Source organism: Salvelinus sp. IW2-2015, linkage group LG31, assembly GCF_002910315.2.
Source record: "Salvelinus sp. IW2-2015 linkage group LG31, ASM291031v2, whole genome shotgun sequence".
NCBI lineage: Eukaryota > Metazoa > Chordata > Actinopteri > Salmoniformes > Salmonidae > Salvelinus > Salvelinus sp. IW2-2015.
The window spans coordinates 17,471,845-17,489,041 of record NC_036870.1 but is presented as its reverse complement, the minus strand read 5'-3'; the positions used below and the strand labels follow the sequence as shown (position 1 = coordinate 17,489,041).

Below are 17,197 nucleotides of genomic sequence, written 5' to 3'. Positions count from 1 at the left end.
ATCTGCTGCCTCGACACAATCCTGTCTCGGAGCTCTACGGACAATTCCTTCGACCTCATGGCTTGGTTTTTGCTCTGACATGCACTGTCAACGTGGGACCTATATAGACAGGTGTGTGCCTTTCAAACATATCAAATCAGGTTGAAAACTTATGTAAATAAGGTACACTGCTCAAAAAATAAAGGGAACACTTAAACAACACAATGTAACTCCAAGTCAATCACACTTCTGTGAAATCAAACTGTCCACTTAGGAAGCAACACTGATTGACAATAAATTTCACATGCTGTTGTGCAAATGGAATAGACAACAGGTGGAAATTATAGGCAATAGCAAGACACCCCCAATAAAGGAGTGATTCTGCAGGTGGTGACCACAGACCACTTCTCAGTTCCTATGCTTCCTGGCTGATGTTTTGGTCACTTTTGAATGCTGGCGTCCTGCACGGTTTTGGGGATAAGCACAACCCCCACCTGTGGACGTCGGGCCCTCATACCACCCTCATGGAGTCTGTTTCTGACCGTTTGTGCAGACACATGCACATTTGTGGCCTGCTGGAGGTCATTTTGCAGGGCTCTGGCAGTGCTCCTCCTTGCACAAAGGCGGAGGTACCGCGTCCTGCTGCTGGGTTGTGCCCTCCTACGGCCTCCTCCACGTCTCCTGATGTACTGGCCTGTCTCCTGTTAGCGCCTCCATGCTCTGGACACTACGCTGACAGACACAGCAAATCTTCTTGCCACAGCTCGCATTGATTGTGCCCATCCTGGATGAGCTGCACTACCTGAGCCACTTGTGTGGGTTGTAGACTTCGTCTCATGCTACCACTAGAGTGAAAGCACCGCCAGCATTCAAAAGTGACCAAAACATCAGCCAGGAAGCATAGGAAATGAGAAGTGGTCTGTGGTCACCACCTGCAGAACCACTCCTTTATTGGGGTGTCTTGCTAATTGCCTATAATTTCCACCTTTTGTTTATTCCATTTGCACAACAGCATGTGAAATTTATTGTCAATCAGTGTTGCTTCCTAAGTGGACAGTTTGATTTCACAGAAGTGTGATTGACTTGGAGTTACATTGTGTTGTTTAAGTGTTCCTTTATTTTTTTGAGCAGTGTATTTCTGTCATTATGGGGTATTGTGTGCAGATTGATGAGGGGGGGGAAATCTTGTAATCCATTTTAGAATAAGACTGTAACGTAACAAAATGTGGCAGAAGGAAAGGGTCTAAATTATTTCCAAATCACTGACACATACATATTGACACAATCACACCAGCCAGGTCGCTCTAGAGACACTGTGAAATTCGACAGGACTTAGGACATTGGGAGATCACTCGCCAGTAAGCTTGCGGTTTGCCTGCCGGCGTTTGGACAGCCAGTATCAGAAGGCAGGGGAGGGTATGAGAATGGTGTCTAGGCCCTGAAGCCCAGCAGCATGTCAGGTAACACTTTTAAAATACATTGAAGTATTCAAATGCCTATTTCATCTCTACAGGAACAGCCTTTTTGATGGGCGCATGTCACAGCACAGAACAGAATCCTGCACTTGCCTGGGTCAAAATCCCTGGGGGATTTTTTATTTACCTCATTCAATTGAAGACGGGTTTAAAAAAAAAAAATCCTCATCAGGGCTTTTGACCCAGACGAGTGTGGCCATCTGTGTTGTGCTGTGACCTCACAAAAAGAGACTGCATCTGTATCTGTTTCTAAGTACTTTATGCTTCTTGTTTCTAGAGCAAGGAGACAAATGCACCACCCCCCGCTGGAAACATGAGGCCATGCAAAATGGTACAGTTCTATTCCTCCCACTCAACTATTATTTTTGTCTATCTACAGTATCTACATGGTACAGTTCTATTCCTCCGTCTCAACTATTATATCTGTCTATCTACAGTATCTACATGGTACAGTTCTATTCCTCTCTCTCAACTATTATATCTGTCTATCTACAGTATCTACATGGTACAGTTCTATTCCTCCCTCTCAACTATTATATCTGTCTATCTACAGTATCTACNCTCTCAACTATTATATCTGTCTATCTACAGTATCTACATGGTACAGTTCTATTCCTCCCTCTCAACTATTATATCTGTCTATCTACAGTATCTACATGGTATAGTTCTATTCCTCATCCTCATTCTTCTTTATTTTAAGCTGTCTGTCTGGTTTGTGGGGTTACACTAAAGTAGTGTTTCTTGTCTCAGGCATCTGGTATCCTCCACATTATGCATTTGTTTGTGATGGGGCTAAAGGCGTCAGCCTGCTTCAGTTCGGCTGGCGGCTAGCCGAAGTTGGCTAGGCGAACCAAACGAGTGTGCTCACATACTCCCTTAAAAGACCTTCGCTGGAAAAACAAGAAAAAGCAGCACTAGTACCGTTTGTCCGTTTTGAGATTATGTTTCTTAGAATTCATCTGAAATAGCTTGAGAAATCTGTCATAAATGTTCACGTTCTTGCCAAGGAGATCTTAGTTGTGCAATTTTATATCTAACTAAGATGTTTGGTGCAGACTGCATGAAAATGAGTCATCTCTCATTGAATGACAACAAAGACTTTATTGAAAAATCCCTACAGTTGACCAGTTACGGACGAAGGGGCGTAGACTTAGGCTGGCCTCTGGAAAAAGGTTGTGTGCCCGAACAGCCAACAAAACCCTTACTGAAGTCCAAAATAAATAAACCTCCACAAAATGTCATCATAATATATGCACAAACTCTTCCAAACTGCTCCGGATGGGAAGCATGCAAACGCCTTAAGGGGGGACAAAGTCTTACATTGGGGTAATCGAGCAACAGAGTGAAGAAACACTGCACTCAGAATATCGTTTGTCATTGGAGAATTACATGTACCATTGACAGGTATCTGACCCTATTGAACTCAATATTATCTAATGGGCCAACAAATGTATATTTCATACAATTAAGGTAGAAGGAACAGGCAGAACTTCAGTGACATTCWAAACCTCTTTGTAGCAAATCACATATGAATTAGAGATCCAATTATGAAATAATTTCCCCATGTCAGATACACCCTGATCTTCCCTTTCATTCTCAGAAAGCTGTGTGTGTGTGTCCACTGGCCTTACTGACAGAGATCTGAACTAAATAGTCATGTCTGAGGGAGATAGCGTCATGTCATACCAGCTGGGTACTCTTTGTGTCTGTGTTTTATTCACATGTAGATGTCCAGGCTGAATATGGAAACACGTTTGTTTGGGTCCTCTCTGTCACTGTTTAACGAGGAGAAGCTCCTCCGCATCCCTGCGCTTGCAAAGTATCACATATGCATTTTTTGTGCCAATGTTTCAGCCTCAAGGCCTTAGTCAGAGCCTTACATGTGCCATACAGGTTACATGTGTGTTAGTGTTACCTGGCAGAGGATCAGTGTGCTTGATGAGGTCAAAGACATTCACGTGTCACAAATTTTGCTACTGGTAACATACAGTGGCTTGCGAAAGTATTCATCCCCCTTGGCATTTTTCCTATTTTGTTGCCTTACAACCTGGAATTAAAATAGATTTTTGGGGGGTTTGTATCATTTGATTTACACAACATGCCTATGACTTTGAAGATGCAAAATATTTTTATTGTGAAACAAACAAACAAACAAACAAACAAAAAAAARGGAAAACTTGGGCGTACATAGATATTCACCCCCCCCAAAGTTAACTTTTTTAAATTGTAAAAACATTTTTTACCTTTATTTAACTAGGCAAGTCAGTTAAGAACAAATTGTTATTTTCAATGACGGCCTAGGAACAGTGGGTTAACTGCCTTGTTCAGGGGCAGAACGACAGATCTGTACCTTGTCAGCTTGGGGATTRGAACTTGCAAACTTTCAGTTACTAGCCCAATGCTCTAACCCACCTTTTGCAGCAATTACAGCTGCAAGTCTCTTGGGGTATGTCTCTATAAGCTTGGCAAATCTAGCAACTGGGATTTTTGCCCATTCTTCAAGGCAAAACTGCTCCAGCTCCTTCAAGTTGGATGAGTTCCGCTGGTGTACAGCAATCTTTAAGTCATACCACAGATTCTGAATTGGATTGAGGTCTGGGCTTTGACTAGGCCATTCCAAGACATTTAAATGTTTCCACTTAAACCACTCGAGTGTTGCTTTAGCAGTATGCGTAGGGTCATTGTCCTGCTGGAAGGTGAACCTCCGTCCCAGTCTCAAATCTGTGAAAGACTGAAACAGGTTTCCCTCAATAATTTCCCTGTATTTAGCACCATCCGCCATTCCTTCAATTCTAACCAGTTTCCCAGTCCCTGCTGATGAAAAACATCCCCACAGCATGTTCCTGCCACAACGATGCCTCACTGTGGGAATGGTGTTCTCAGGGTGATGGGAGGTGTTGGATTTGCGCCAGACATAGCTTTTTCCTTGATGGCCAAAAAGCTCAATTTTAGTCTCATCTGACCAGAGTACCTTCTTCCATATGTTTGGGGAGTCTGCCACATGCCTTTTGGCAAACACCAAACAGGTTTGCTTATTTTTTTCTTTAAGCAATGGCTTTTCTCTGGCCACTCTTCCGTAAAGCTCAGCTCTGTGGAGTGTACGGCTTAAAGTGGTCCTATGGACAGATACTCCAATCTCCGCTGTGGAGCTTTTCAGCTCCTTCAGGGTTATCTTTGGTCTCTTTGTTGCCTCTGATTAATGCCCTCCTTGCCTGGTCCGTGAATTTTGGTGGGTGGCCCTCTCTTGGCAGGTTTGTTGTGGTGCCATATTCTTTCATTTTTTTTTTTACAATGGATTTAATGGTGCTCCGTGGGATGTTCAAAGTTTAACGCTGAGCTTTAGTCAATGAATAGCATTCTCACATAGGTGTTCCTTTTGTCCAGGTGGGAAAGGGCAGTGTGGAGCGCAATAGAGATTGCACCATCTGTGGATCTGTTGGGACGGTATGCAAATTGGAGTGGGTCTAGGGTTTCTGGGATAATGGTGTTGATGTGAGCCATGACCAGCCTTTCAAAGCACTTCATGGCTACAGACGTGAGTGCTACAGGTTGATAGTCATTTAGGCAGGTTACCTTAGTGTTCTTCGGCATAGGTACAATGGTGGTCTGCTTAAAACATGTTGGTATTACAGACTCAGCCAGGGAGAGGTTGAAAATGTTAGTGAAGACACTTGCCAATTGGTCAACGCATGCTTGCAGTACAAGTCCTAGTAATCCGTCTGGCCCTGCGGCCTTGTGACTGTTGTCCTGTTTAAAGGTCTTACTCACATCGGCTGCGGAGAGCGTGGTCACACAGTCGTCTGGAACAGCTGATGCTCTCATGCATGTTTCAGTGTTACTTGCCTCGAAGTGAGCATTGAAGTATTTTAGCTCGTCTGGTAGGCTTGTGTCACTGGGCAGCTCTCGGCTGTGCTCCCTTTTGTAGTCTGGTGCTTCCTGCTTTAATTTTTGCTTATAAGCAGGAATCAGGAGGATAGAATTATGGTCAGATTTTCCAAATGGAGGGTGAGGGAGAGCTTTGTATGCGTCTCTGTGTGTGGAGTAAAGGAGGTCTAGAGTTTTTTTCCCTCAGGTTGCACATTTAACATGCTGGTGGAAATTTGGTAAAAACTGATTTAAGTTTCCCTGCATTAAAYTCCKCGGCCACTAGGAGCGCCGCCTCTGGATGAGCGTTTTCCTGTTTTCTTATGGTGGTATACAGCTCATTGAGTGCGGTCTTCGTGCCAGCATCGGTATTTGGTGGTATGTAGACAGCTACGAAAAATACAGATGAAAACTCTAGGTAGATAGTGTGGTCTACAGCTCATCGTGAGATTCTCTACCTCAGGCAAGCAAAACCTCGGTACTTCCTTAGATATTGTGCACCAGCTGTTGTTTACAAATATACATAGACCCTCACCCCTTGTCTTACCAGAGGCTGCTGTTCTCTCCTGCCGATACAGTGTAAAACAGCTGTATGATGTTCATGTCGTCGTTCAGCCCGACTCTGTGAAACAGAAGATATTACAGTTTTAAATGTCCCGATTTAATGTAATCGATTTTGTTTTCCAATGATTGCATGTTTGCCAATAGAATGGATGGCAGTGGGGTTTTACTCGCTCACCTATGAATTCTCAGAAGGCAGCCCGACCTCCGCCCCCTTTTTCTCCATCTTCTCTTCACGCAAATGACGGGGATTTGGGCCTGTTCCCAGGAATATACTTCACGTCGGACTCGTTAAAGGAAAAAGCTTCTAACAGTTCGTGGGGAGTAATCGCTGTTCTGATGTCCAAAAGTAATTTTCTGTCATAAGAGACGGTAGCAGCAACATTATGGACAAAATAAGTTCAAAAATAAGTTACAAACAACGCAAAAAGACGAACAAAATATCACAGTTGGTTTGGAGCACGTAAAACGTCAGCCATCCTCTCCAGCGCCATTCTAAGGCAAAAAGGGTTCTACATAGAACCATATATAATATTTCCCAGCATGCTTTATTGCAGGGAGCTTTTTAGAATTGTTTGTTTTACTGTAATATCTGTGTTTTTGCATGTACATTCCTTGGTTGATTCATGTTAAGATACATGACATACAGTTTTCTAAATTAATCCATTCTGTTAGTAATTGCATTTACTGCAAGTTTAGATGATTGAGGTAGTCTCAGTTTCTCATCTTCCCTACCCTGCCATTCATTCTGAATGCAGATTGCAGGTGATTAACAATTCCACTTGTTGGATATCCTAACTCTGGCTGGATTCCAATAGGAATTACACATCACTTTGCAAGCCAGCATAATGTGACTTGCAGGCCTGATGTGGCCTGTAAACCAGTAGATTCATAGCACCACTGTGTTAGGTTATAATTAGACCTTCAAATGAGAAGATTCAGCTATTTCAGCCACACCCGTTGCTGACAGGTGTATAAAATAGAGCACACAGCCATGCAATCGAGCACACAGCCATGCAAACAAAGAATGGCCCGTACTGAAGTGACTTTCAGCTTGGCACCGTCATAGGATGTCGCCTTTCCAACAAGTCAGTTCGTCACATTTCTGCAGATGCCAGGAGAACGCTACCTGCCCGAATGTGAAGTGCCAACTGTAAAGTTTGGTGGAGGAGGAATAATGGCCTGGGGCTGTTTTTCATGGTTAGGGCTAGGCCCCTTAGTTCCAGTGAAGGGAAATCTTAATGCTACGGCATACAATGACATTCTATATGATTCTCTGCTTCTAACTTTGTGGCAGTTTGGGGAAGGCCTTTTTCTGTTTCAGCATGACAATGCCCCCGTGCACAAAGTGAGGTCCATACAGAAATGGTTTGTCGAGATGGGTGTGGAAGAACTTGACTGGCCTGCACAGAACCATGACCTCAACCCTATTGAACAACTTTGGGATGAATTGGAATGCCGGCTGCGAGCCAGGCATTCGTCCCCGCAACAATGTTCCAACATCTAGTGGAAAGCCTTCCCAGAAGAGTGGAGGCTGTTATAGCAGCAAAGGGAGCTGTTCAACTACAGGAGTCCACATATAGTGTATGTAATGTATTGGCTGGTGGAACCGTTCATAGACACACATACACACACTCCCCTCCTTTAGTGCTCCATTTTTAGGTTCTGTTTTGAATAATTCAGTTCTCTGTCTCTCATCCAGATGGATGCGGGACACAACATGCCAACTGTGGCTCTGTCTGTCTGTCTCTCTGTTCTGTAGCTCTAACTGAAGCCTTCTAAATGTCTGTCTGTCCCTCCTTCTCTCTTTCCATCTCTCTTCTCTCCTGTCGCCTCTTTCTCTCCTCTGTCTTTCTCTCTTCTCTCTCTCTCACACACACACACACACACACACAACACAACACACACACACACACACACACACACACACCACACACACACCACACCACAACCACACAACAACACACACACCACAACCCACTACACCACACACACACACACACACACACACACACTAGGCCTGCTTGTTTTTATGGAAATGTCATGCCCGGCAGTAGTATCAGCCTCATTCAGGCCATCAGTGCATCTAAGGACAGGACAGTAGTTTGTGTGTGTATGTTTGCGTGTCATGCCCTTCTCACTATGCCAGGCTGGTTCTGAGCAGACAGCTACTCCACACCAGCCTGTAGCCGTTTCATTTTCATCATCTGTATGAAGTGTGTATAGGTGTTGGAGTTTCTGAGGTTTTGGTCAGATGATCTTCCCAACAGCATGCAAAACAGCACTTTGGGTGGAAGCCTATCCAGCACTGTGTCTAAGCTGGCTAGCTAGAGCTTCCAATGATTGGTTATCACAAAGACAACGTCACTGATCATTTCCATAAAGATTTGTTTTACAATTCTTAACTCTCCAACAGATGTCTCTTCATGTCTCCTTCTTCCTTATAACTGATTGACTTCTGGTAGTTTAGGTGCTCAAAGTAGTCAACAACGTGAATCTTTTTGTATTGATCTGGTGTGCTGTTTAAGGGAGATTTGTGTGTGTGTGTGTGTGTGTGTGTGTGTGTGTGTCCATTCAGGCATCAGAGTGACTGTGATGTGTATGATCTGATGAGTCCGGTCACCGGAGGGTTAGTTAGTAGCCCTCTGAGGAACGGTTCATTTGGAGGAAGATTTGTTACGCATGACACCAAAGCGTTGGCATATTCTTCCGCTTTTGTCCTCTCGTTAACAGTGACCTGACTGTTCTTCTCTGACACGTGTGGTCACAGAATGATATGTTACTTATAATATATGTATAGTTATAGTATCAACCCTTCATGGTTGTTCAAGGGCTTATCATTTAGACTTTTCCCCTAACGTCTTTGTCCTTATATGCCAGATCTTTCCCCCAGATAATTCTGTCAAGGCATCACTTAGTCATTCACTGCGTCCCAAATGACAGTGAAGGACCAGATCTGGTCAAATGAGATCTGGTCAAATGAGTGCATTGGGTGTCATTAGAGGCACGTAATTGCGTCATTGAGTCATTGCTTCATACAGTACGTCTTGATTGGTGATTAACAGTAACGAACAGGAGAAGGGGGAATGGGGGGGGGGGGGGGGGTGAGGGAAGAGATGGATTCAGATTAATTTATCTCCAAATGTAAAGTTTTTCCCAGCTGGTCGTGATGACTCACGTTGTCTCATTCAACTGGGTCAGCTCATTCTGCTGTTGTTTTGTTGTCCATTTGGTGTACAGATGTCAGATTATCATTAGCACGTATTAACACACATTAACGGACAGTGTAAATATAACCTATTTGTTTCCTTACCCTGTAAGCAGTCTATGGATGAGAAAAGACTTCAATCCATGCTTTGGTTTTGGTTACCCGGCCACTGTCACCAACCTCTAACTTTGGCATTTTAGTCCAAATATCTATACAAGACATTGAACCAGATAATAYCATATTTAACATTTCTTAGTGACTTTATTGAGCTACTCAATCAGTTTCCGACATGTTGAGTGATTTGGGCCTGACTAGTTAGCAGTATTGACTACGAGCATCTGCTTGTCATTAACTATGACKCTCATGACCCCCATGGCCTGAGATTCACCCAAACAACATAAGTCCTGTTCTGAGAAGGCTTCTCCTGTGAGCACGTTGATAATGTGCGGACATTTACAACTGAAAACGTATCTAGTAGTAGTAGATGTAGTAGTAGTAGTAGATCTAGTAGTAGTAGATGTAGTAGATGTAGAAGTAGTAGATGCAGTAGTAGTAGATGTAGTTATAGTAGTAGTAGCTGTAAGTATAATATATGTGTAGTAGTTGATCTAGTAGTAGTAAGATGTAGATGTAGATATAGTAGTAGTAGATGTAGTAGTAATATATGTAGTAGTAGTTGATTAGTAGTAGTAGAAAGTGTAGTAGTAGATGTAGTAGTAGTAATATATGTAGTAGTAGTAGATTTAGTAGTAGTAGGTGTAGTAGTAGATCTAGTTGTAGTAGATGTAGATGTAGTTAGTAGATGTATTAGTAGTAGATTTAGTAGTGGTAGATGTAGTAGTAATAGTAGATGTATAGTAGTTGATCTAGTAGTAGTACATCTAGTAGTGGTATATGTAGTAATAGTAGATCTAGTAGTAGTAGATCTAGTAGTGGTAGATGTAGTAGTGGTAGATGTAGTAATAGTATTTGTAGATTTAGTAGTAGTAGATCTAGTAGTAGTAGATTAGTAGTAGTAGATCTAGTAGTAGTAGATGTAGTAGTGGTAGATGTAATAGTTTTAGATTTAGTAGTATAGTAGATTCTAGTAGTAGTTAGATTTAGTAGTAGTAGAATTAGTAGTAGTGAGATGTAGTAGTGGTAGATTATAATAGTTGTAGATTTAGTAGTAAGTAGATCTATAGTAGTAGATTTAGTAGTAGTAGATCTAGTAGTAGTAGATGTAGCAGTGGTAGATGTAATAGATCTAGTAGTAGTAGAATCTAGTAGTGGTAGATGTAGTAGTAGTTGTAGATTTAGTAGTAGTAGATCTAGTAGTAGTAGATGTAGTAGTGGTAGATGTAGTAATAGTAGATGTAGATCTAGTAGTGGTAGATGTAGTAGTGGTAGATGTTGTAGATTTAGTAATAGTAGATCTAGTAMTAGTTGATCTAGTAGTGGTAGATGAAGTAGTAGTAGATGTAGTAGTAATAGATCTAGTAGTAGTAGATCTAGTAGTGGTAGATGTAGTAATAGTAGATCTAGTAGTGGTAGATGTAGTAGTGGTAGATGTAGTAGTAATAMATCTAGTAGTAGGAGGAGGTATGAACATGATCAGGCAGCACTGTGCACTGTTGTGGCACAAATTACTTTATAGATAACCAACTTTTGAAAAACGATGGAACTTCAAAATATCACACTAGCTAGCACTATTGATGGAAGTGTATAAATATATGTTTAGTTTAGTACCAGAAAATATAAAAGTGTCATTAGTGGTACAAAACAACAAGCAGAAACCCCCAGGAAAATAATATTGTTATTGGATGTTAACACCCTTGACACATGTGAGCTAGTATAGTGATAAACCTAATAGACTTTTGACTCACTCACTTTGGGGTGAACGCTGGTGTGTTAATTGAGAATCATTGGGCCTCTCCAATAGTTTGCCTGGGCTCACCCCAGCCTTGTGAGGGGAGGTTGTCCAGGGGCCTGGTGTTAGCCTGGTGTCCTTCTCAGGTAACACGGTGTTGGACYYGGACATCTGGCTCAGGATAACATGTCAAACCAGGCCCTATCCTTGCAAGACTGAAGCCTGCCATCTGAAAATTGTTCTTGACCAGCTTTGAACCCTCTGAGACCTCAAGTGATCGATCAGGGAGTGAATATATTAGGGACAAGCCTGCTTCGGCTTCCAGTATCGACAGGTGCTGAGGAACGAGGTTGAAGACTCTCCCGGGAATGTTGTTGCTGAGAACCTGGATGGACTGGACTGGACAACCAAGGTTGGGCCGTGGGGCATTACCACCAAGAGGATATACTGTATATACTCATACCCATAGATCCACTGACCTTTCTGTGAGACCTCGGAAATAGCATATGAGCCGAAATGCTTATTTTGGAACAACGGCCACCTCACCTCCGTGGACCAGTTAACGGTTCAAGCCTGGCAATGCCTGTGTCTGAAGGAGCAACCAGTCTTGRTCCTCAAATGCTCCCATGCTTTGGGTGAGTTTTGAGTAGATATCAGCATTTATGTTTCGAGTGAGGTATATATATATATTGTTTTATTTATTATTTTAAATTCAGGAGAGATTTCAATTTAGTGAAAGAGCGATTTTTAAGGTTGAAATTATGCCTTTTTACAATACCTTATTTGATTGTTGAATGACCGTGGCTGTTTGGGTATTTGGAGTTTTAGCAGTAAGCAGCTCGATCTCTTTGAAGGGTTTGTAGAGTAGATCATGTCATCAGAGGAGTGGATACAAAAAACCTCTGCTCTCTGAAACGTTAATACTCAGTAACAGTTACTACTGGGTGCAACCCAGTAGACCAAAGGAACTAATGAATTAACCTTTTATTTGATCAATCAATCCTGAAGGATCTGTCTAGAGTCATTACTATTGAAACATTATGGGGAGTCAACATAGTTTCCACATAAAAAAATTAATCTTTATCAACATAATAACGTTGCATTAATGTTGTTAGTTGGTTGAATTAGGATGAATATGTATGAACTTTCCAATTTGTAAGTCGCTCTGGATAAGAGCGTCTGCTAAATGACTTAAATGTAAATGTAAATGAATTTGTGAAAAGTGATTAATGTACACAGCTTTGGTCTAATTTCCCCCCGATTTCAACCACGAATCAATAATTGGGTTTAAAAGTTTTGGTTTAATTTGAATTCATGTTTGATGACATCTCAGGCAAACACAACAGAATATAGACCTGACTTGTATTTCTGTAAGAGTTATATCATTAATGATTATGTTATATACATGGTCATTTTGGTCCAGAAAGTATGCAATCCCAAAGGAAACAAGTTGATCAGTGTGAAGTGTATGGTCTGTTTCAATTCAGTGTAAAACTATAATTCACTTCTATATTCTATGCTCACTTAACTTTTTTTGTATATAATGTATGTAAACTTTGTGTAAATTCCTCTGTCTTTCTGTCTCCATATGTTGTCTACTGCTAGCAGTACCATATCACCAAGTAAAGTTCAGTGTAAATGTACTTAGTGAATAAAGGTGTTTCTGATTCTGATAATATTTGGGTTGTAGGTCAGGTTAAAAACAAGTTCTAGCTCTACACCGATCGACTCCTCAGATTAAACAATAGTAACACTATATACAAATAACAATACAAAAAGACAGATGGAAAAAGAGGGAAACAAAACACCCCAAACTAAGAATAATACACTTATCTAGAACAGATTGCAGAGTATTGACAGGATTTATAGTGTCTGATAGACACTTGACATTTCTGTCTCGAGTCCTCTAAGAAAGACGAATGAGATTAAGGGCCACAGAGGACTTCACCTCATCAAAAAGTTAAACTGGTATCAAGGGCCTCTTTAGGAGCAGATTTGCCTCAAAGGGCCTTACTTTTAGCAGCTGTTATGTGTTGATCGTGTTACAGTCTTAGCCACAGTCGTCTGAGCCCAACTCCGTTGGTGTGTCACTGGTCACAAAAGGATGGCTGGTCACGTGGATACATCTTTTTAGAGGGTTCTTTTTAAGGATCCCAAATGGCACCCTATTCCCTTTACAGTTCACTGTTTAACCKAAAAATTCTATGGACTCTGGTCAAAAGTAGTGTACTAAAAAGGGAATAGGGTGCCATTTGGGACACATACACGGTGGTTAGGTGATTATAGTGCGTCTTTGTCTTGTAAACACACGTCTGTTCAGCATCTTCATTGATTAATTAATTGATTGTTCAGAATCGCCTTATATGCACATTTAACTCCGGATCCATTAMTCTAGTAATGAAAATAGAGAAGAAGGGGGAAAAAAAAATTGTGCATTTATGGCATGATTAATCTACATTTACAGTGCACTCAGAATGTTTTCAGACCCTTCCCTTTTTCCACATTTGGTTACGTTACAGCCTTATTCTAAGATCGGTTAAATGACATATTTTCCTCATCAATCTACACACAATACCTCATAATGACAATGTGAAAACAGGTTTTTAGAAATAAAAAACTGAAATACCTTATTTACATAAGTATTCAGGTCCTTTGCTATGAGACTCGAAATTGAGCTCAGGTGTGTCCTGTTTCCATTGATCATCGCTGAGATGTTTCTACAACTTTATTAGAGTCCACCTGTGGTAAATTCAATTGATTGGACATGATTTGGAAAGGCACACACCTGTCTATATAAGGTCCCACAGTTGACAGTGGATGTCAGAGCAAAAACCGAGCCATGAGGTRGAAGGAATTATCCGTGGAGCTCCGAGACAGGATTGTGTCGAGGCACAGATCTGGGGAAGGCTGCCCAAAAATGTCTGCAGCATTGAAGGTCRCCAAGAACACAGTGGCCTTCATCATTCTTAAATGGAAGAAGTTTGGAACCACCAAGACWCTTCCTAGAGCTGGCCGCCTAGCCAGACTGAGCAATCGGGGGAGAAGGGCCTTGGTCAGGGATGTGACCAAGAACCTGATGGTTACTCTGACAGAGCTCCAGAGTTCCTCTGTGTAGATGGGAGAACCTTCCAGAAGGACAACCATCTCTGCAGCACTCCACCAATCAGGCCTTAATGGTAGAGTGGCCAGACGGAAGCCACTCCTCAGTAAAAGGCACATGACAGCCTGCTTGGAGTTTGCTAAAAGGCACTTAAAGGACTCTCAGACKATGAGAAACAAGATGCTCTGGTCTGATGAAACCAAGATTGAACTCTTTGGCCTAAATGCCAAACGTTACATCTGGAGAAAACCTTGCACCATCCCCACGGTGAAGCATGGCGGTGGCCGCATTATGCTGTGGGAATGTTTTTCAGTGGCAGGGACTGGGAGACTAGTCAGGATCAAGGGAAAGATGAACGGAGCAAAGTACAGAAAGATCCTTGATGAAAACCTGCGCTCAGGACCTCAGACTGGGGCGAAGTTTCACATTCCAACAGGACAACGACCCTAAGCACACAGCCAAGACAACGCATGAGTGGCTTCGGGACAAGTCTCTGAATGTTCTTGAATGGCCCAGCCAGAGCCCAGACTTGAACCCGATTGAACATCTCTGGAGAGACCTGAAAATAGTTGTGCAGCGACGCTCCCCATCCAACCTGACAGAGCTTGAGAGGATCCACAGAGAGGAATGGTGTGCCAAGCTTGTAGCGTCATACCCAAAATACTTTAATACTGAGTGAAGGGTCTGAATGCTTATGTAAATGTGATATTTCAGTTTTTAATTTTTATAAATTAGCAAAAAWAWATATATATATGTTTTTCTTTGTCATTATGGGATATTGTGTGTGTGATTGATGACGGGAAAAAACGATTTAATCCATTTTAGAATAAGGTTGTAACGTAACAAAATGTGGAAAAAGGGGTCTGAATACTTTCCGAGTGCACCGTATTTAAGCTTCAGCACGTTTGTTTTAAGAACACATATATTTCAGTATTAATAAGTTTAAACTGACTGAAAAGTGGGTAAAATAATACAATTATACATTTACAATTATTTGTGGTTATTAGATTTGAATTAATTAGATGCAATAATTTATTCATCTTAATAAGTATGTATCATTGGCACATAGCCAGGTAAAATATTTGACTTGTTACCTTGCATTTTGCCCTGCTCTGTTTAGTCTATAATTAATGTTTAGTTACAGTTTTTTTGAATTGCTAACATGCATTGGTCAAAACTGAAGTCACATTGTCAAAACTCTTCACACAGTCAGCGAAACAGAAGTGTATGTGGACCAAACTGTGAATCATTTTTCATTGCTTTCACACAAAATGCATCAATGACCACATTCTCCGAAATCCAATAACTATTTTCTCATTCATACTCCACCACCTGCTAAACTATATATTTGCAGCACGTTTTCAAATGCTAACAGACTGTTTCCCAAACTGTTAAAAACACATTCAAAACAGAATGATGGCAAATGTTGTGCATTTCTGCAGTAACCAGATTAAAACATTTAGAAAATCTAAGCAGAATATTTAATCATTCCAAACACAGCTGATTGCAATTTCAGCTGAAAGCCTACCCAAGTGTCCTGTTTTTAGTCTCGTTACCAAACATACAAAAGAGGACAGCTTTGGAATGATTTAGTTTAGAAACATGGATCAAAGAAGACAGGTTGGTGGGGAAAGAAGAGTGGCAGGGAGAGGGAGAATGCYRGGAGGACAAAGGAGAGGAAGACCAAGAGCTGGGGTCTCTCTTTGAGAGAGGCCGGTTTAAGGGTGCAACCAAATCTGCAGCATTCAACAATTGCATCAATAGTACAAATTTTCTGGCAAAACAACAGGTGAGATGTGCATCCTTCAATGATAATTGAACTTCATAATACAGTACAATACAGTATGGTCACATTTTTACATGTACTGACATTTTGAAATATATTGATTGTTTTGTGTTTTTCAGTAGGATCCAAAGGTTGCCTCCCACAGGAGGGAGAGGCAGAATATTATCAGATGCACAGGAAATTGCCATTGTTGACATGGTAATTGGCAACAATGCAATAAAACTGCTGGAAATTCGGGACAGAGTGCTGGCAGACAATATCACTTTTGGGAATGTGAATATGGTCAGCACAACGACAACCAGAGTCCCAGAGAAACATAAAATAAGGGTGAGGAAGTTGTACCCTGWACCCTTTGAGAGAAACGGTGAACGTGTGAAAGAACTCCGGTATCAATATGTCCAGGTAAGATGTCTGTTCAATAACCAAACAGGGTACATACACAGCTATACATAATGTAAAGTACTGTAAAACTGTGGATTTACTGTATTTTAGAGAGTAATGGAGATGGAAGCCAGGCAAGCTACACATACATTCATCTTTGTTGATGAAGCTGGATTCAACCTGGCAAAAACACGCCGCAGGGGAAGAAATGTGATTGGATAGAGAGCAACTGTGGATGTCCCAGGCCAGAGAGGAGCTAACATCACAATGTGTGCAGTAATGTCCAATGATGGTTTGCTGTTACACAAACCACTCATTGGCCTCTACAATACAGAGAGGCTCATTTATTTTCTGGATGATCTGCATAATCAACTTGTGCCAGTGGAGGAGAGAGGGGCAAGAAACTCCCCTACCTTCGTTGTTGTGTGGGATAATGTGGCATTCCACCACTCTGCTGCAGTCAGACTGGTTTGCTGCACATCCCAGGATGTCAGTACTATTCCTGCCTCCAAACTACCCCTTCCTAAACCCCATAGAGGAGTCTGTCTCTGCGTGGAGGTGGAAGGTTTATGACCACTATCCACATGACCAGATGTCCTGACTGGAGGCCATGAATGCGGGGTGTGGAGACACTTCTCCTGAAGACTACCAGGGTGTGGAGACACTTCTCCTGAAGACTGCCAGGGTGTGGAGACACTTCTCCTGAAGACTGCCAGGGTGTGGAGACACTTCTCCTGAAGACTACCAGGGTGTGGAGACACTTCTCCTGAAGACTGCCAGGGTGTGGAGACACTTCTCCTGAAGACTAACAGCAGGGTGTGAGACACTTCTCCCTGAAGACTGCCAGGGTGTGGAGACACTTCTCCTGAAGACTGCCAGGGTGTGTGGAGACACTTCTCCTGAAGACTGCCAGGGTGTGGAGACACTTCTCCTGAAGACTGCCAGGGTTGGATTAGACATTCAGAAGATACTTTACAAGATGCATCGCCAGAAG

The 17,197-nt window shown here is 41.9% G+C and overlaps 1 protein-coding gene across 2 annotated transcripts in view; it reads left to right on the top strand.

Moving 5' to 3' along the window:
• LOC111955706 (thyroid hormone receptor beta) overlaps positions 1 to 17,197 on the top strand; it is a 56,375-nt gene that overhangs the window by 2,823 nt on the left and 36,355 nt on the right. For both annotated transcript variants that reach the window (XM_070436287.1, XM_070436286.1), the window contains exons 2-3: positions 1,379 to 1,439; positions 1,732 to 1,785. In XM_070436287.1, the coding sequence (XP_070292388.1) occupies positions 1,433 to 1,439; positions 1,732 to 1,785 (61 nt within the window). In that variant the 5' untranslated portion in view covers positions 1,379 to 1,432. The remainder of the gene's footprint in view (positions 1 to 1,378; positions 1,440 to 1,731; positions 1,786 to 17,197) is intronic.